Genomic DNA, 20,909 nt, shown 5'->3' on the forward strand with positions numbered 1-20,909 from the left:
ACCCAACTTTCTTCTATCACAGCCGTGCTGAGGTCCAAACGCAGACCTCGTCTCTGTGGAAACTTGGTCTTATCATGATTATTCTGCATGTTTCTTAATGCCACACCATCATCATCCTCATCATAATGAATAACACAACTCTGTTTCCTGTGCATAAATAAAAGCCTCTGTGTCTCCATGTGCTCCGCACATCATCCTAACCTGTGCAGGTGGGACCTTTAGCTCTTAACAGTTACAGCTCCTGAAGAACACGAGTCTGAACCGTCACAGAGCGGGGACGCGTTTATTGAAACAGATATAATGAAATAAAAGGACCGAGCGTGACAGGGCTCCATCACCGGACAGTTACAGACACTTTTATTACACATTAAACACACACAGAGCCTCCTGCTGCCATCCAGTGTCTGAGCTGGTGCTCCTCCTGCAGGACACAGCTGTGGATCGATCACCTGTGGATCAGCGACTCTACAGGACATCAGAAATGCGACATGTGGAGGAAAAAGCAGCAGCTTGCAGTCTGGACTGGAACATGTTCTTATCCTCTAACAGGGACCAGAAACAGGGAGAAGTCTGCCATCTAGTGGTGATAAAGTGGAGCTGCAGGGACATCAAGACGAGAGGACAGCAGGAACACTGAGGGGTGGATGAAGACAGATTAAAGGGAGACGAGCAGGAGACACAGAAACATCATAGATGATCTCTGCACATCATCCTGGAAGCATTCAGTGTTCCTCGTGTTGTCACGTTACAGCTTTATTCCATGACATTCATTTTCACCTCTGCACAGTCAGCTGACTGTCCATGTTAAAGTATAAGATGGACACAAGTACTCACAGCCCCGACACTCATGTTTGTTTAGCTGTGCACACTGATCGTCTGTCAGTAATGTCTGCAATCTGGGCAATCTTCTGCGCCTCTCATCTAGTACCTACTCGGCTGAGCTCAACCTAGTTTCTAGGGTTTTCCATCAGGTAGTAGTACCTGGTACCAGGTACTTTTTTAGCAAATGCTGGCCTGGCTTTCCAACCGAGCAGAGTCAGTCTAAAAATGTGACATCAAAAGCCCCCGATTGGCCAGCCAGCGGTGTCATTAGATGAATCACGAGTTAGATGAAACCTGGCATTTCTGAAACTCGGCAACAAGGGTTACCTACAAACTGACATCATGGTGCTCGAGTCTGACAAACACCCACAGACCAAGCAGCGGGTATACCATCGCCTCAATGTCATCCATTGTGTTTGTGGCACATAGACACATGGGATGTTGGTTGTGTTCCCATGACAACCCCACACATATTGAGGTGAAACTCAAATGTAATAGAGCACGACACAAACAGAGGCGGGCTCAGGCGAGTGGGTGCTAAAGGAAACCAGCTACGACAGCCTGCCTGGAGTTTGCCCAAAGGCCTGTGAAGGACTCTCTGAAGGAAAAGACGAATGAGACATAACCTGGTCCAAAAGTGTGCTGGATATCGAGCTTGGGCGAAGGTTCATCTTCTGCAGTGTTGGGGAGTAACGGCATACATGTACCGCCGTTACGTATTTACAATACCGAATATGAGTAACTGTATTCCGTTACAGTTACCGTTTAAAAAGGTGGTATTCAGAATACAGTTACTTTGTTGAAATAAATGGATTACACTGCGGTACTTTCCTGTTTCATATTGTTGCGGGTCAGGACTGTTTGGATTTGTTTGACAGCTACGTTCTGTTGTTCCAGGCGGCAGCGTTACGGTTGCCATGGTTACAGGGCGACGCTCTCTCTCTCTGCGACTGCGTGTTTCCTGGGTGAGAGAGCGCCTTTTCGTTGTTGTTGTTGTGCTAAGCTAACAGGCAGAATGCTACAAGCATAGCTCTAAAGAATGTAGCATCATGGGCAGTGTAGTCCGTGCTGCAGGGAGAATGGACTGCCATACACGTTATGGGTCTGTGAGTGCCAGGAGGGAGAAAAAGGAAAAGTACGAGCTGTCATCGAGCAAAAACGGGAACTGGAAGCATGTAAATATAATAATAACCACTGCAGCCAAGAAGAGAGCCTGACGAGCCCAGTTGTAAGTAAGCTATTAAGACTCGACTGTACACCGTGTTCCTGTTTTCCTCCGAAAACAATAAGTTCCGTTGGAGCAGCCTTTCAACGCCTCTCTCTGTCTCTGCTAGCAAAGTTGACCCACACAACAAAGTAAAGCTATTTTTTGGCTACGAGCCGACACGGAACACGCATTAGTCAGATATGTGTGATATGACCAAAATCTCATATCCCGATATAAGAATTCTATCGTCCGATAAGGATATAAATCACAAAAATGTAACATTTTCTGTAAATTCTGTGAATCTCGGGCAGCTCGACTTGCGTGAAGTGTTTCCAGCTGCGCGTCCTTTACCCGGAGTCGAGTGTTTTAACGATGCATTTTTAGACATAAGTTGTAACGACTGCCGTTTTCTTTGTGAGTATTTATTACACGGCGTGCTGCGGGGAGAAGCCTGTTCTAACGTCTGAGTCTAAGCTTTATTTTTTAGCACCTAGCGGCTCTTTTTTACTTCTCATCCGTAAATAGCCGTGGATCTTCAGTAATAGTAATAAATCACACAGCAATAGTACATTCACATAGTTGTAAAAAGCATGATAATATATTAAGTAATCCAAAGTATTCAGAATACGTTACTCTCATTGAGCTACGTAATGGAATATGTTACAAAATACATTTTGGGGCATGTAATCTGTAATCTGTAATGGAATACGTTTTAAAAGTAACCTTCCCAACACCAAGGTCATTATCGTTAACGAAAACTAGAAGTGAAAAAACATTTTCGTTAGCGGAAATAAAAATAAAAAGGAAAATAACTAAAACTGTAATGAGTGTTCACAAAACTAAAATTAACTGACTTTATAGCAAAAGTGTGTTTAGTTTTCATTGATGTGTGCGTGCAAAACTATTAAAACCCTGCCCAACACTGATCTTCTGTAACTGCGGACAAAAAGTGCTTGAACAACATATTTTAACAAAGGCTGAGAATACCTGTGCATGTGTTATATTTTTCTCTTAAATGTTTTAATAAACATTTAAGAATTTTGATTTGGAGTACTGTGTGTAGTCAAAGGAGCTTGCAAAGAAAAGCGTCTGGACTTCTTTAAGTTACTTGAAGACGTTTCACCTCTCATCCGAGAAGCTTCTTCAGTACTGTGTGTAGAATACTGAGGTCAAAATGAATGTCATCCTTTCTGGAATAAGCCTGTGACATGACAACTTGCTATTTTTAGGATGCAGTGGTACCATCACAGGACCACCACAGACCAGGACTCCCAGGGACCTGCAGGAACCGTTTAGAACCACCTGTTTGGCCTCTCTGTCAGGGGTTGTGCCCCAGTGCTCATCACACAGAGGAGTGTGAGGAGAACCATACACTAAACATACAGAGAACTTTAAACACCTTTATGGTTAAATGAGGGCAAAGGGCCTTGATCCCTTCATTTGCTCTTTCACACAGAGCTGGTTCTGCCTCAGCGTCTTCAGAGAACCAGCCCACCGTTCTACAGGTTTAAGACGTAGAGCTGTGGGCTGCTTCATATGAATCTTCCTATGAAGATACATTTGGGGCAAATTCTGATTATGGAAGACAGTATCTGACGACTGATGCTACCATCTGTGATCTTTCAGCAGGAGCTCCTCCCAGAACAGGTAACATCAAAGGCCAACACTGGACCACTAAGGTGCTGGTTTTGGTTTTTGGTACCCGCCTTTTATAATAAGATCAGGCACTGGCACGTAGTCGGTATAACTCTGGTACATCACAGCTGAACTGTTTCACCTATCTAACAGCACCTCAACCAGGATCCAGGTTCATCTCCTGACCAGACTGACATATCAGAACCAGACCCATTGGAATTGCCAGAACATACGGGGGAGGGGGGGGTATATAGTATAGGGTATATAGTCCTGTAGGAGGCAAATACTAATTTCACACAGGAAATCCAAGGACCTTCTAAGAAAGGTTTACATGTGTTATCATAAAAGCAGGTCTTTTTACTACCAAATCTGATATGCACCCTTTGAGAAGGGCCAACCTATCATTAAGTCCTCTAGACCTGGACCGGTCAGAAGTGTACATGTCCCGACTGTGGGTCAGAGGGTGGTCCTCCTGGGGGCACATCCTGTAGCAGGGTCCTGCCCAGTGGCCTGCTGATAGGATAGTTCGGGGCTGGAGCATCCTCGGCCCAGTCTATTCTGGGCAGCAGCTGGTCCATGTGAGGTCCCGGTGGTCTGTGCAGAACTGGGTAGGTTGTAATGTTGTGCTCCCGCTCAAGCAGCAAATGTCCAGGAGCTCGATTTGACCCATCTGGTCTGTAGGTTGTGATGGTTAGAAGAGACGTTTCCTGGTCCAGGGTCTGCAGGGGCTGGGCCTGCTGGTCCATCTGATACAGCTGCTTCTTATGGACCTGGCTGTGGTCCTGGTGGTCCACTCTAGGGGTACACAGCTGCTTCTTGTGGTTGTGTAGATAGTCCTGGTGATCCAGCTGGGCGTGCTCCTGTTGTTTCTTCTGGTTCTGGATGCTATCCTGGGCCTGGTGGTGTATGCTGATGTGGTATTGTGATCTCTTCTGATTCCGAGAAATATCCGGATCATGTTGGTCCATCTGGGACTGGTATGGTGGTTTCTTCTGGTTCAGACGGTGGTCTTTTCCCTGTTCATCGACTGGAGGCTGGTACTGCTGCTGCTCTGGCTTTTTCTGGTTCTGGAGCTGGTCTTGGTGATCCTGGTTCTTCTCGAGTTCCATCTGAGCGTGGAACTGCTGCTTCTTTTGGCTCTGGATTTGGTTGTGAACCTGGTTCTTGATGTCCTTCCAGTGCCGCCCCCTGAGGACTGGTTCTAAGTCCAGACAGCGCTGACAGACCTCCTTACCTGGTACGGACTGGACCAGAACATGGACTCCTAATTGCCTCCAGATGGCCTCCTTCTCTGCAGAGGACCACGGCCGCCGTCGGACCTTCCTGGGAGCCACAGGGACTGAAAAACCAACAGAATTGGAGCACGATGAGACTAATCTGCTAAAGTCAAAGTAGTAACATGAATCCAGGTGGACTCACCTGAGACAGATGTTTGCATTCTGGCTTCAGGTGGAATCGCAGAGGTCACTGGTTTGTTAGAGCTCTTTGACAGAACTGTGAACAAAGGTGGGCACAGATAGGTAAACAGCTCCAGCAACTGGTTCTATAAAGTTAGAAGTTCGGGAACTGATCCAAACCTGCGGCGAGGTGTGGACTCACCTTCTTGTCTGAGGTCGTTGTCCAGTCTTATCTGGACAGGTCGTTTCTTTGGTTTAGTTCCTCCATCTGTAGCAGCTGGAAAAGGAGAAAAACTGGGTCAGTAACACAAACTTTGGGATCCAAACTTCTCTAGCTGAAAATCCAAAACTACAGTCACATCCTGGTTCTTCCTAACCCAAACATTACTGGACGTTACTGAAGATGCTAAACTAAGCAGGAGGGGCTGGACTGTGGTCTCACCTGGATCTGGGTTCTGCAGGCCCAGGTTGTCCCACTCCCGGCCCAGCATGTGGTAGAAGTCGGTGGTCTTGGCGGCAGCCTCCCAGTCTCCGTCCTGCAGGCTCTCTCCAATAGCAATCTCACAGACTGTCTTTAGTGTTGTTTTCACCGCCAGTGGAGGGCGGCTCCACCTGTTTCCCGCTGCCTTCCTGGCCGCGGACAGCGCCAGGCTGAGGCGACCTGGGGCCAGCAGGTCCTGCAGGCTCTGGACGCCGGAGTCAAGGGATTTAGCGGCCAGGAGCAACCTGCCAAGTTCCCGGAGCTTCTGGCTTACGTAGTCGTACCTCCTCTGACCACTATCCTGGTTCCCCATCAGCTTGTTGCCATACTTACAGATCAGCCAATCAGACTTCACCTGGAGGCAGAGAGGAGCCAGTTACCACAGAGAAAGGTCAGAGAGTGTAGATAGTGTTAGGTGCACAGACAGACAGGTGAGCTGACCTCGTAAGACACATTATCTTGGTTCATGCGATGCAGGATTTCACTGCAGCTCTCAGACGCTCCACTGGAGATCGGCAGGAGCCGCGACGCTGCTGCCTGCACTCTGGTCCGTTTCCTGGCTCGGTTCACAGCGGGGTCAGAGGTCGTGTTCTGATCGACACTTGGGTCAGAGGTCATAAGCTGTTTGGTCCCGGTCTCTGCAGTCTCACCAAGGGAATCCTCAGGTATGTCCTCTCTGGTGACATCACAGGGCAACTTACTTGTGGAACCAGAGGTGGCGTCGTTGGCGGGGTCAGCGTTCGCCTCGGCTTTGGACGGGTTGATGGCGAGCTTCTTGCGACACGACACCTGATGCTTCCACAGGTCAGCACGAAGGAAAAATCCAAGACACAATGGGCACGGCAGGTAGTTCCTCGCATCCACATCCTCAGAGGGCTGACGCCATGGCACAATCTCACCAGTGCCCTGCCGGATCACCTGAGGACACACAGGGAGGCGGAGTAAATGTACCTGTAAGGAACAGAAAACCTCACCGGTAACAGACAGGTAAACACAGGTGTTATTGTAGCATCTTTAAGTTAAACTATAAAGCTTGAGGCAACTGTTTATGTGACTTCCTGCTATAAATACATCCATTGATTCATTTTGTTCTGCTTATCTGGGGCCGAGTCTTGGGGGCAAGCCCAGACCTCCCTCTCCCTGGCTACTTCCTCCAGTTGGCCCTGGGAACCACCAAGACATTCCCACCCATAATCTCCCCACTGTGTCCTGGGTCTTCTGATGGGACATGCCCAGAACACCTCACCAGGAGGCCCCATCTCCAAGGGAGAGGAGAGGCACCTTTCAGAGAAAGCTTGTGTTTCACCTTCAAATGTTTTTTGCCTTGTTTGGTATCATTCTCTTCAGCTCAGTCTCACGTGTCTGAATTTACAGATATGTGTTCACTGACAAACTGTAGTAACACAACTGACCTGAAATCACACAAAAACATAAAATCCTAGTACTAGTTTCTTTTTAACTGTAAAAACCATAAAATTATTTTCATAACTTGCAAATACAACTTGCACATTTTGAAAACTTATATTTTAAACAACAAAGTTATATACAACTATTTATCTAAAAATGCACCCACTGCATCTGGCAGGCTGTTTTTTGTACAATCACTTAAAAATACTACTGAAAAATACTATAACTAAAACCAGTTAACAATAAGATGCCCCAATAATTATTTGTGTCAGTAAAGAAAATGTGTCTGTCCACCAGCAGACAGAGGAGCCACCACAGGGAAAAACCTGCAGGCCCGACCGCAGCAAGTGGACAGTGGAGACAGTCTTTACACTGCAATCTGCCTTTGTGACATTCATTAGTGCCCTCACTGACACACAACAACAACTGCACAACACGCTAACTATACACTCCACACTAAGCATCACAAATCTTCCACATCTCAAAACCTGTCTCTCGCTCGCTGCCGCCACCCCTGCAGATCCACCCCTGTAGATCCGCCCCTGCAGATCCGCCCCTGTAGATCCGCCCCTGCAGATCCGCCCCTGTATCGGGCTGTAACGTTTAAAGCGTAACTCACATTACTGCTGCTGTAGTAGTGTTGCTTTATTGCATTACACTCAGTGCATTTCAATCATTTATCCTGTGAGTTTGATAGCTAGCAAAATAATAATAATTTTAAAAAAGAGCAACGTGAACAGTCTCGAAATCTATTGATTGAGCCTTAAAACTCTGACATTGTGAACAGGGCCAAATCCTTTTACTTTTCAGGTGGATTTGGTCCTTGTCACGACTGCAGTGAGTGTCTCAGACTGAAACAAATATGCAGCGGTGTAAGGAAGCAGAGGCGCAGAAATGTTGCTTTTACACTTTGGGTACACTTTACATTTCTCTGATGAGAAAATGATGCAGTCAGACAGTTATTCATGCTGAATGAAATACTGTTACAGTTTCCTTCCACTGTCTGATTTTGTCCTCAGCTGATCAGCAGCACTCCACCTAAACTACACACAGTGCAGGTGGAGCACTGCTTTCTCCTCCTGAATCACGCTTTGTCCAAACCTCTCCAAACTGCTCCCACACCTGAGGTTTACCTTCAGCCTGAGCCACGTCTCATTTGGCCTCTACCTGTTGGCTGCCTCTGAGGTACCACGGACTAACAAACCCTGGTCCTTCAGCCTGATGGGCCCCTCCCCCTCTGCTGTCCACCACCTGGTTTACTTACTTCATTGATTTATAGCACTCTTCACAGGACAAAAACCACATAGTGCTTCAGAATAATATAAAACAGATAAACATAAAACAGCACAATCAAATACTCAGCTAGTCTAAACAAATTAGTCTTAAGATGATGTTTAAAAGAATAAATACAATCCAGGCAATCCAGAGAACTGCACAACCTGGGGGACGCCGCTCAGATCTGTCCCCTCAGGTTCAAACATACCAACAGGTTGAGGCTGCGCGAGGGAGTGTGAGGCTCTAAAAGATCAGTAATATGGACAGGACATGATTCAGAGCTGTAAAGGTCAGGTTTTAAAATGAATTCTAAGATGTAGCCAGTGTAATGAGTGTGACACTGGTGTACTGTAGGGCTGGGTGTCATCACTGATTTCTAGAATCAATTTGATTCTGATTCACAAGGTCCTGATTCGATTCGATCCACGATTCGATTTTTTGCCTCAGACAGTCAGAAAAATTATAATTCTGATTGTTTATCAGTACATAACCATTTTTATATCTATAAAATATATGTGAGACTTTATCACAGCAGATGTCTTTGTGTCAAAGAACCTGAGGATAAAACAGAAGAACATGAAGGTGACTTTCTGGCCTGAGATTTTATAGCAGTTAAAAATATTCTGCAGTAGATCAAAAATGAAAGAAAGTCACGAATCAACATGTGAACATTACCTGATGCTGCTGACGTGCAGCAGAGCAAAGTTACAGACGATTACAGACACAGCCAGGGGTTTTGGAATTTTAAGAAGTTTACATTTCTTCAGTATTGAACAGCAGAAATGAGTCTTGTGCGTAATAAGCAAGTGAATAAAGCAGAAAACAGATTTTTAGATGGGAAACTGTTCTTCAACACAGAGAGAGAGCTGTGCATGAAGTGGGATTTTATCGTTCTGGCAGCAAAACAGCCAAAGTCCCCAAAGAGGGAATTCATGACGATGTTTATGTGAAGCATAGTTTGGATCTTCTTTTCTTGATGGTTTTGTCTCTCCAACCAAAGTTGACTTAAACTGCATCTTGAGAATCGAACACAAAAAAAGACGTAAACACAAAGCGCGCACCCGTCAGCGCCTCACAATCAGTGGGCTGTCGGCTTTCTCACCTGATGGCGTGTTCGTGAGAAAGCCGACATCTCACTGGTTCTGATCCGTCAGAACAGATCAAATATGTGTTTCAGCCAAAATCGATTCAGGATTTTAACGAATCGATATCGTGTTATTCAAGCTAGAATTGATGTGAACCCCTAACGTAATGCTCTTTTACGTGTCTTGGCTGGAGACGGTCACGATTGTTTTTGCTCAAAGACAAAGACTTACAGTGATCTAAGAGAGAAGACATAGAAGCATGAAGAATCATGTCTAACTCACATTTAGAAAACAATGTTTGCAGTTTGGAGATATTTCTTAGCTGAAAAAGGCAGTTCCTAATTAACTGACATCGTAGACTCTGGAATCTCTCCTCCTCGATACGGCAGGAGTCCATGGCCATGACAAATGTACATTAATTTAGTTGCACAGGTAACAACTAAAGGCACCTGAAAGAAACAGGTAAACTGACCGGTAGCAGACACACCGGTAAAACACACAAACTGACCTCGATGTTGTGTAGATAGTTGCCTCGGCAGCGCAGGTGCTCCAGCAGCAGGTGGCGTTCTTTGGAGCCTGTCGGCAGGGTGCTGGCAGCCAGTACTTCCTGTTCGTCGGCATGCTTCCTCAGCAGGTGGCGTGCGATCTTCACCTGTGGCCGTCGGCAGAACACGCAGTAATGCTTCTTGTCCCAACGGCGCTTCCCGCCGCTCCACGTCCTCTTCACCGTCACGCCCTCCTTCTTGTCCTCCTGGCCCCGCCTCTTCGATTTCTGACCCCGCTTTTTCTCTATATGACCCCGCCTTTTTGCTCTCTGGCCCCTCCTCCCTAAGGTGCGGCGGTGTGGCTGACGCGCAGCGGGCTTTGCCGGCTCTTTGTCAGGAGAGGACGGGGCGTCGGAGGCTGGGACCTCTGTCTTGTTCTCCATGGCAACGTCAGCATGGTCCTCCATGGCAACAGACCTCGATGACACCCTGATGATAAAACAAAGAAGCAGCTTTAGCTGTGAGCTCCACCTGCAGTCCCTCAGCAGGAACACGTAGTTCAGGGACTCTTTGTAACTCTGTGTTTTTGAGGACTCTCGTCTTCATAATGGAGGCAGCCACACCTGCACACCACATCAGTATAGGCATTTCCTTTATGGCGGGGCAGTGTGTGAGTCACAGGTTCTAGTGAGGACGACATCGATGCTCGACATTTTCTGTCTAAAGTACAAGAAAGCGTGTTTCAAACATCTGCACTTCAGATGCTCCACAGTGTGGAAACATCTGTATTCAGCCTCCTACTCTAAACATGGAGGAGGAGCAGCAGGTGTTGTGGATCCTTCACCTGAGCCACTGAGCGTGATCCTCCGAGGAACCATCGCAGGGTTAAAGGTGCACACGTGTCTGCATCAGAGGGTCCTGCAGGGCCCTCAGGCTGTGGTGGAGTCAACATGAACACGAGGCCTCCTCCACACTTAACGTGACTGTGAGGAGAACACCTGGACCAATCAGAACCAGCTCCCCGCTGACACACACACTTCTACAGCTGGACTCCACATGTGACAAACATCTGGATTATAGAGGCTGACACACTGATCTACCCCAACATCAGAAGCACCTTGAGGAACCAACACGAACCCACCTCCTGATCAGGACCAGAACAAACAGCCTCTCACACTGACCCTGCCAGCCGTCATCAGCCTATCAGGTGCTCTCACCTGTGCAGTGACCGGGCTGCAGTCACGCCACGCTCAGGTGTGACTGACAGGCGTCTCTGTCCGATAATGGAAGCTTATTTACGACAGCCTGGTGCTAACAGCTAGCAGCACACAGGCTAACGCAGCTGTTAGCACGGAGAGCTAACGAGCAGCTAGCTGCAGCTAACCAGAACCGGAACCGAGCGCTGCTGGGAACCGGACCAAACCGCAAACACGACCAGAACCGTCAAGTGAGAGTACAGAACCGGGACACTCCTCACCTGCTAACTCCAGCTCTGCGCTCCCTTCTTCTTCTTTTACTCCACCACTTCTTCTTCGCTGTCGGAGGTGAAAGGGCGTGATCCCGGCGCGTTGGCGCCACCTGCTGGTGTGGAGCACTGAGGCTACAGATTCCTGTTAAAGTCAGGCGGTCCAGCCTCGAGTCTGTGATGGATGAAGCTGATGTTCTTCTGTCAGACAAACACAGAGGAGTCTCCCTGTACCACTGTGTTATATGACTGGTCTGAAGCACCACAGCATTAAAATGATGAGAGCACGCTCAGTTAACAGGGCGGCTGCACTAATCATGAACAAACACAAAGGTAAACACTGATCAATGTGAACTTTACCGGTGGTTACACCTGGATGCACCTGTCTGCTTCGCTTTGTGGCCTCTGAGGCTGTGATTACAGATGCTGTATGACATGTGACGTTGTTGAAGCTGCCTCTGTTATCTTCATGAACCCTGTTCTTGTTGTCAGTCTGCATGAGGACGTGGACCCTCATTTATCAGCTGCACACTTTCTGTGGTCACTGCAGGCTCTGAGTGAAGGCGTTAACACATGATGTGTTCAGGGCCCTGCGTCATTTTCATTATTAGCACATTATAAAGCACACTGATGTGAAAATCTTCATGAGATTCAAAGTTTTTACAACATATTAAAGACTAGTTTAATACAAAATTGACTAATTATTAGCATCTTCAGCACATTTCATTAAATATTAGAGACAGATTGCTGTGTCATAAATTACACATTGTTATAATTACACAAAATGTGTTCTTCATACCTGACTGTTAGGACCTCCAAGCCTGTAGTTATATTCCTTATCTGAGCCCCTCCTCATTGTTCTTCTTCTTCCTTGGTGTAACCCTATAAATACAGTGTACCCCTTGGCCTTGCCCCTTTTCTACAATTCCCCTGTGGGAGAGGTGGGTGTCATTTCTTTCTAACACTGTAAAACACACATATAATGTATATTTAGCCAACCTGATGTTTCTGATTGTGATTTTAGTTCAGTTATTGTCATCATTGTGCCTGTTTTTGTTAGACGCTTTAAATGTGTAGTTAACGCCGTGAACGCTAGCATGAATATAAAATTCCGGCTAGGGTTGCCAACCGTCCCTTTAAAAACGTAATCGTCCCGTATTGAGCTAATAAGGGACGCACTTTGTCCCGTAATACAGTGAGAATCAAAAGTAGTCTATAAATGTTTATGGAATTAACGCTTTGTTGGAAAACATAATTCCCAGCCCCTCTCCTGCTTTGTGACCAATGAGCTGTCAGCACACTTATGACAATTCGAGTATGACAATTCAGATTACCGCTCATCTCATTGGTCGAGGAAAGGTCGCTTACGGAGAAAATACCGGAAGACAACAGATTTTTTTTTTTTTTTCATACTTTAATTAAATTTATGCACATATTACAATCTCTCGTTGGGAGACAACATTAGTGCAACAACATCTTGAAAAGGTTGAATAAGAAACCAAACGAAATAGGAGAAAACTAAAAACAAGAACAGAAAAAACAAACAAACAAACAAACCAAAAAAAAAAAACCCACATATATATATACATAAATATATATATGAAGGCCATTCTTATGACATATAACAGTTTCCTTTCTGTGAACACTTTAACATACATGTGGCTTACTTAGTACACCAAAAACACAATCATTCAAAGGATAGAGATTGAGTCCCATTGTCGCATATCAAAGCAGCCTCTTTACATGAATCCCTCAGTAATTCTAAAGATGACAAAAAAGATTTCAATTCAATTTTCAATACAGTTAGGGAAGGTCTTTTACTTTGCCATTTGCATTTGTGTATGTGGTATTTGCCCATAATTATCACCACCTTGTGTAGCATGGACAGTTCCTTAGATGGATCACCATTATTATATAAAACTTGTGTTAGAGTCAGTGGGGTCATCCCATCTATTCTTATACTCAACCAGTCTACTAGATCTTGCCAAAAGTCAGTTGTTACTGAGCAGGAAAAAAACAAATGATCAATACTTTCCACATTTTGTGAACAAAATCCACATGGCTCTACCTCAAACCCAAACCTTTTTTTAAGCATTTCAGCTGCTGGGTAATATCCATTAATTATTTTAAATTGCATTTCTTTGACTTTGGGGGGGATAGGCCATTTTAAAAAGTGCGTATATTTGTTCGTTATTTTAATATTACTCCCTTTTAGTTTTGTGTTACTGTTAAAGTCGTGAAATAATTTGTTTTTAAATATCTTGTTCATGGTTTTATTATTACAGTTTTTATCCGTCAAAGGAATCTGGTTTAGATGTAAAGAAGGTAGACTAATTTGTGCCTTAGAGTAATACAAATAACCTTGAATCAAACTCAACAGAGGTAAGGGGATTGCCTTACAAACCTTGTCATATTCTCTAAGGGAACACTGAATGTTAAACTTAGCATTAAAAACACCCACTGAGAGAAACTGACCCCTTTCATCAAGTAAGTCTGTTATAAAGATTATGTTTTTTTCAAACCACTCTTTAATAAACAATGACTTCTTATTAATTGTAATTGTTCTGTTATTCCACAAGGTGGAGCAATGTGGTGAAAAGTTATGGGCAAACACCATCTTCCAATAAGACAAGACCTGCTTATGATATTCTGACAGTTTCACAGGCAACTTCAATATATCAAAACCACATTTCAGGAGAAAATCCAACCCTCCCACCTTTTTGAAAATATTTTTTGGGATATGGAACCATATGGAGTCAGGTTTCAAGAGGAAGGCTTTTATCCAGTTTATTTTAAAAACTCCAACCATTGATTGAAAATCAATTGACTTTATACCACCTTTAGCGTAATCTTTGACAAGTTGTGATTTTTTAATGTAATGTGTTTTATTGCGCCAAATGAATTGATAGATTATAGAGTTAATCTTTTTAATGCTTTTCGGGGTAATGTATAGTGAGTATGCTGGATAAACCATCTTTGAGACGCCCTCTGATTTGGATAATAGATTGCGTCCAAAAATTGTAATATCTCTCGTCAACCAATGATTTAGTGTTTTGGACATGCCATCAATTTTGTCTTTTAGGTTTTTTGATTCTCTAGTGTTGATGTCTTTGTCTAAATAGATGCCTAGATACTTAACTTCATTTTTCACTGGAATCGTCCTCATGCTATTTTCCAAACAATCATAAAGTGGCAAAAGTTCACACTTCTTTAGGTTCAGACACAAGCCTGAAGCTTTAGAAAAAATTGAAATGACATTCAATGCTTTCTCGAGTATTGATTTATCCTTTAAAAATATTACTGTGTCGTCTGCAAACTGACTTATTTTCAGTTCAATATCAAAAATGTTTATTCCTTCGATGTCTGAATGGTTCACAATGAGGTAAGCCATTAATTGAGTGCAAAGAATAAATAATTTTGGAGAAATTGGGCAACCCTGTCGAATTCCACAGAATATGTCTATCCTAGATGTTATGCCTGGATTGAGCGAAACATAACTATAAATTTGCTTGTAGAACAGTTTGATCACTTTGCAAAATTTGTTTCCAAATCCAAAAAGTTCTAAAGATCTAAATAAAAAATTATGGTCTATTGAATCAAATGCTTTAAAAAAGTCAATAAATAGTATTAAACTTTCTGAATTAATAAAGGATCGGTAGTCAATCATATCTAATATTAATCTTATGTTATTATGAATCTGCCTTCCTTTAATAAACGCTGATTGGCACTCATCAATCAATTTGGTTAAGACGCTTTTAAGCCTATTTGCATATACTAAGGCTAATAATTTGTAGTCGTTACATAAAAGTGTTATGGGTCTCCAATTGTCTAGCATTTGTAAATCTTTGTTTGGTTTGGGTAATAAGGTTATTAATCCTGTTTTCATTGTTGGGGATAGTTCTTCATTTTTTAAACAATCCAAAAAGCCATTAAATAACAAATCTTTAATGTCTTGCCAAAAGGTTTTATAAAATTCAATCGTTAAACCATCAATTCCAGGCGATTTTCCATCTTTCATTTGTTTTAGAGCTGTATCTAATTCGGATATTTTCAAATCTTCTTCTAACCATGTTTTATCATCCTCTTCCAATTTTCTTACCTGGTCTTTAATCATATCAAAAAAGATATCTGCATTTTCTTTTTCAGTTCTTGATTTATACAGATTACTATAGAACATGTTAATTTCCTCACTTATTTTGTTTGGTTCCTCAATTATAGTACATGCAATCTGCCTTTTCTGCTGTGTTGAACAAATACTGGAGATACTGAAACTCCTCAAATGACTCAGAAATTGAGGACAGGGGGGGGACGGGAAGTGACAAACACACCAAAGTCATCTGCTAGATTTTTGGAAGTGCCTAATCTAATTATAAATTATACCGATGTTCACTCACTTTGTCTTTGAAATCCCCCATTTTTTAAAGTTTAATGGTGGATCCATAGACCGATGACGCTTAAAGGACATACCACTGAGATCAGGGTCAGGTGAGTGTAATCTTTCATGGATCCTGTGGACAAAGAGCAAGATCAGCATGAAATGAAACATTAAAGACACTTTTTAGTCTTTAGAAGCTGCTGGACAGACTAGCAGCTGTTAACCAAAAAAGGAATTAATTTTATATTCTTTAAAAATTAAATAAAAGTTGAATGCGTTCTTCACTGTGTCTAATATTTAGACTAATTCACAGAGCTGCCCTTGTGTTCTGATTGCTGAACTTTGACCAAGCAGGTCAGACCAGGAAACAATATCAAACAGTTCATTTAAATCAGACACCAAACTGATATCAAAGAGTTCATGTTACTAACAGCTCACCTCTCTGCAGCAGACGCCTGCTGGACTTTAAAATTAATGGGACGATCTGCTGACCAGTGACTTTTTAAGGACACACAGCTGAGTTCAGATTCAGGGTTGAGCCTCTGATGGATCCTAAAAATAAAAACTCAAATTTTCAATAAAGCCTCATCATAAAGCTTCACTGTATGATGAAAAAAATAAAAAATAAATAAATAGTGCCCACTTTGAGAAAAAAAGTCAATATGTGGAGATTACATTTGTTACAAACCAAACAACTACCACAGCTCATATAACCTCTACAACTAAATGTGTAGATAAGTGAAACAAATTAATCAGCCATCGAGTAATACATATATACATTTCAAGTTTGCAAGTTTGAAGAATGATTTCACCAACTCATCTACACAAAATCATTTTATAGACTATCCGGTCGTTCAGTCTGACGTCACTAGCCGTGTCTGGGTCTAAACTCCGCTGCAGGTCCATATATCAAACGATCACTGTGGCATTACTGAGAGTTGAAAAACTGTCTAAATCCTTTCATCTTTAATAACATGATCAGCGTTCTGCTCTACCAGGTGTAACAATTGAGTTTAACATCCAGGCATCCATGAAAACGGAATTTATGACATTTAACGGAGTTAGAAGTTAGCAGGGAGTTAGCTCGCTAGCTTCTATCTAAATACAATATAGCATGTCCTGACTGTGGGGTTTTGGAAACAAATTAAAACGTACAGCTCTGCTATCACTTCCAGCATAAATGAAGACAGAAAACTAAACAGCAGTGACGTTTGTAGGGTTACTGAAGTTTGGCTAGCTGGTATATAATGATGTGCTACGTGACCGCTAGCGACACAGCTATGTTAGCATAATATAAACAAGCTAACTTTTTTCCCACTCGATAAAAGTTAACGTGAGTGTTCTCGGTGGTCAGGAACAAATGTAATCGCATGGCAGGATGCTGTAAAAGGACCAAACTTCAGCCAGGAGAACAACTGAGATAATCCATCCACAATACGAGGTTAGTCATTCATATACTGCTGCATGGGCTGGGCTGTAGTTACATCCTAAGGTTTTAAAAAAGCCATATTAAACGCAGACTACTTTAGACCCGGAAGTAGGATTCGTCACGTCATCACTTAACGACCAGATAGGAGCCATGGCAGTTTGTCTCAAACTAAAAAAATGTAATTTCCACATTTTGACTTCAATCTCAAAATGATCAATCACAATTTGTCGTTAATGTGGCCCTCGTACTTCTCCATATCTTCACATATGAACTGTAAAAACGGATAAAATTTTATACATTTTCATAAAGAACTTAATGTAATTTTGTCAGATAACTATTTGTTCAAATATATTAATGACATCCATCAACACGTCACTCTGTAAGGACACAGAGCTGGGTGGAGGTCCAGGTGGGTCCCTGTGAATAATGATGGAGCAGTGATGTGAGTGCTGAGCTGTGACATGGAGAAGAGTCATGGACAGTTAGAGATGGTCATCTCACCTCTGAGCTTTGGTCTGGCTCTCTCTGGCTCTTTTAGAGGGAGGGGCTCCCTCCTCTCTGTCCTCACACTGATCCATGCTGCTCAGCTCACACACACTTTCTACCTGCAGAGGAAACACAAATCATTCATGTGCACATGAGAGCTGCAGAGGCCGTGTCTGATGGGTTGGACTAACATCCATCTGAGACACAGCTTTCATCAGTTCACTACAAAAAGTGTCACAGAATCGAGTTCAGCCTCCAAATCCTCCATTACTGTAGTCCTACAAAGCAGCGGGTCAAACATGGCTGCAGAGAGCAGCTTTATGTCAGTAACAATGTCCAGGACCGAGCTGACTGCTTACAGAGTTCATACTCTGACTGCTAGCTGCTCTGATAGCTAAGCTAACTACGTAACAGTTAACGCTGCTTCAAACGCCTTCTCCTTGCACCCGGATTTGAAGCATGGGTGGAGTGTATACTTCTTGGCACATCCTATCACGGGATTCATAGCGGGCCGGGGATTTTTTTTTTTTTTTTCGAAAAAATGGCGGGCAGCTGAAGCGTACCGAGTTTTATGGCACTTTACGTAGCGATACAAATGTATAGAAGAACACGAAGACATTACTTGATGACGGCAGTTATGCGGCATTAGGGCTGTTAATACCGCTGGAACTAAGCTGCACACAGCTGATGTTAGCCAGGAAAACATTACACACTGACTTTAATGAAGAGACCGGAAATACAAACACAGTTTGTTGTGTGAAGAACTCCAACATGAGCTGAACAAACAGTAAAGTTGCTAATGACAAACTGTTAAAGGAGGAAACAAAGCAAACTTACAGTTTCTTCACAAAGAGACACCAACAACAAGCTCCACTTACTCCCACTTCCACTCCAGGAAATTCAGGAAGAGGGAAGGAACCACCCAGAGAGGCGTTTGTGGGTGGGCCTGAGGGGCCAGAGCCAACCTCCCTCTCCAACGACTACCTTAAAAAACACTGCCTGTGAGAAAAATTATGTTCAGTTTTAATGCAGATAAATTCAAAACTAAATATTTAAATGAACTAAAGTAAAAGCCCACCTTTATTAAGTTATCACAGGCTAATTCTGACCAATCAGGATTTTCTATTTCCCGTTTTTCCACAGCATTGAACACAGCACATACGATTTTCTACTGAAAGTAGACAGGGCAAGGCAAGTTTATCTATATAGCACAATTCAACAACAAGGTGATTCAAAGTGCTTTACAGAGACATTAAAAATAAAAACAAATAAAAAGCATGATTTAAAATGGAAAAAAAAGGAACAGTAGATACAATCAGTAGTTCTGTTACAGTGCAGATTTGGTGCTTTATTCAAATGCAGCTGAGAACAGGTGAGTCTTCAACCTGGATTTAAATAAACTGAGTGTTTCAGCTGATCTGAGGCTTTCTGGGAGTTTGTTCCAGATATAAGGAGCATAAAAGCTGAATGCAGCTTCTCCGTGTCTGGTTCTGACTCTGGGAACTGATAAAAGACCGGATCCAGATGACCTGAGGGATCTGGAAGGTTCATACTGGGTCAGGAGGTCACTGATGTATTTTGGTCCTAAACCATTCAGAGCTTTATAGGCCAGCATCAGAACTTTAAAGTCTATCCTCTGACGGACAGGCAGCCAGTGTAAAGACCTCAGAGCTGGACTGATGTGGTCCACTTTTTTGGTCTTAGTGAGGACTCGAGCAGCAGAGCTCTGAATGAGCTGTAGTTGTCTGACTGATGTGGGGATTAGAGAAATATTTTTCTGCTATTGTTAATAATCATCATCATCATTGCATTAATAATTAATATTGATATTGCATTCAGATGTTTAAACATCTGAATGCAATATCATTGCAATATAGCCTTTATTACAGGTGCAGTTATAACCACTTTAAACTGTTGAGTTAAATCAATAATCTTAAATGCTTTTGAATGGTTGTTATAATCTTGACCTACTGCCTTGATTTGACACACTGTCGGATGGCAACACGTCATCATTAACATCATTCTGAGGATTAAGAGGTGATTGAGGTTCTTTTCCAGTGTGCTCTCGCACCTCCACTTCTCCTCCCAGGGAAGTTTCCTGTGGCTCTGCTTTGTGAGGTGATGGCCTCCCCGAACGTTTATCAGTTTCAGAAAGCCATATGTTAACATCCTCCATAAACCCTTTATTGTATTTAGAGATGCTTGAGAACCATGTATTTTGTTTCTTTCTCATCAAATCAGAATCAGAATCAGAAAGGGTTTTAATCTCATCAAATGAGATTAGAGAAAGCAGAGATTCATGCAATGCACTGGCATCCTTAAACAGGTGTGTTAACTCAAACTGTGATTTAACTTGTGAATGATTTTTATCATCTTTCATTAGCTCTTTAAGAGACATAACAACACTTTTCATTTTGTTTACATGCCTTTTCCGATCTGTTTGGATGGTTTCGATTTTGTTTGCAAGAGCTTTCTCAGTGAGGGAAGTTATTCTTTTATCCTTTTCAGTTTTTCCAACAACAGATGCAGCCTGTGATCCACTCATTTTAAGCATTCAACATAAGCAGCATGCCAAAATCCAAAACAAAGGCAACACACACACACACACACACACCAAACCAAACGTAGCGGTGGGCGTGTCACAACAACATCTTCATGTGGTCAGAATCCAAACTGCGTTCAAACAAACAACACCAGCACAAAAACACAGTTTACATACCACCGTCGTCTCCTTATCTGTCAGACTAGCCGATTTTATGGGTGTAGTGGCGGTGGTGTGTGGGCTCGCGTCGGCGTTTATTCAGCGCTGATTGCGGGACGCTCCATTGCCGTCGCACTTTTTGCTGACAAATATTGGCGACTGTCAAGCCTTTGAGTCGCCGAGCAGCTGAATAGGGGAATAATGTTGACGCGTTTAAAACGTAAGTCAAAGTTCCAGGTTAAAACTCCAGAGCCAGATTCAAACAGAAACAGCCTCAGAGACTCAGAGAGAGCGCTGCTCCATCTCTGGACCGTAATATATGTTCCACCACTATGCTGCAATGCATCTTGGGATAGGGTGGGCCCACCTGTCATTCAAATCCAGGGAGAAAGAGGACAGGTTTGTGGGAGCCTGGGAGTCTGGACGGCATTCGTGGCCTCGCTGTGATGTCATGGACCTTCAGAGGAAGCAGAGGCTGAATTGAAACACACCTGCTGACTTCCTGTGTTCTGCTCTGACAGCTGCCATGTGTCACAGTGTGGATAATAAAGCCATCAAACTTCACTCAGCTCCAGTAACACCATCAGTGTTTGATGTCCAGAGGATTCATCAGCTTTAACCATGATAGAAGCAGGAAGTTAAGATGAAGATGATCAACC

The 20,909-nt window shown here is 43.2% G+C and overlaps 2 protein-coding genes across 3 annotated transcripts; both read right to left on the bottom strand.

The window, feature by feature from the left end:
* Positions 1-269: 269 nt before the first annotated feature.
* LOC146712283 (uncharacterized) lies at positions 270-11,432 on the bottom strand. Of its 2 annotated transcripts, none has more exons than XM_085452012.1 (7): positions 11,272-11,432; positions 9,818-10,283; positions 5,984-6,493; positions 5,504-5,897; positions 5,264-5,338; positions 5,084-5,158; positions 270-5,003 (listed from the first exon to the last, which is right to left on the bottom strand). In XM_085452012.1, the coding sequence occupies exons 2-7, from the start codon at positions 10,259-10,261 to the stop codon at positions 4,093-4,095; spliced, it is 2,409 nt and encodes an 802-aa protein (XP_085308138.1). In that variant the 5' UTR covers positions 10,262-10,283; positions 11,272-11,432; the 3' UTR covers positions 270-4,092. The 2 variants fall into 2 exon arrangements, with proteins under 2 accessions (XP_085308138.1, XP_085308139.1); XM_085452013.1 differs by having other exon boundaries at positions 5,984-6,460; positions 11,272-11,430.
* A 1,234-nt stretch (positions 11,433-12,666) lies between these two features.
* LOC146712284 (uncharacterized) lies at positions 12,667-18,518 on the bottom strand. The gene is made up of 5 exons (XM_085452057.1): positions 18,387-18,518; positions 17,565-17,668; positions 16,073-16,186; positions 15,654-15,767; positions 12,667-13,020 (listed from the first exon to the last, which is right to left on the bottom strand). The coding sequence occupies exons 2-5, from the start codon at positions 17,639-17,641 to the stop codon at positions 12,999-13,001; spliced, it is 327 nt and encodes a 108-aa protein (XP_085308183.1). The 5' UTR covers positions 17,642-17,668; positions 18,387-18,518; the 3' UTR covers positions 12,667-12,998.
* Positions 18,519-20,909: the final 2,391 nt, after the last annotated feature.

Source organism: Copadichromis virginalis, linkage group LG3 (assembly GCF_057382275.1).
Source record: "Copadichromis virginalis isolate Kocher_CV1m ecotype Utaka linkage group LG3, C_Virginalis_male_GT1.1, whole genome shotgun sequence".
Taxonomy (NCBI): Eukaryota; Metazoa; Chordata; class Actinopteri; order Cichliformes; family Cichlidae; genus Copadichromis; species Copadichromis virginalis.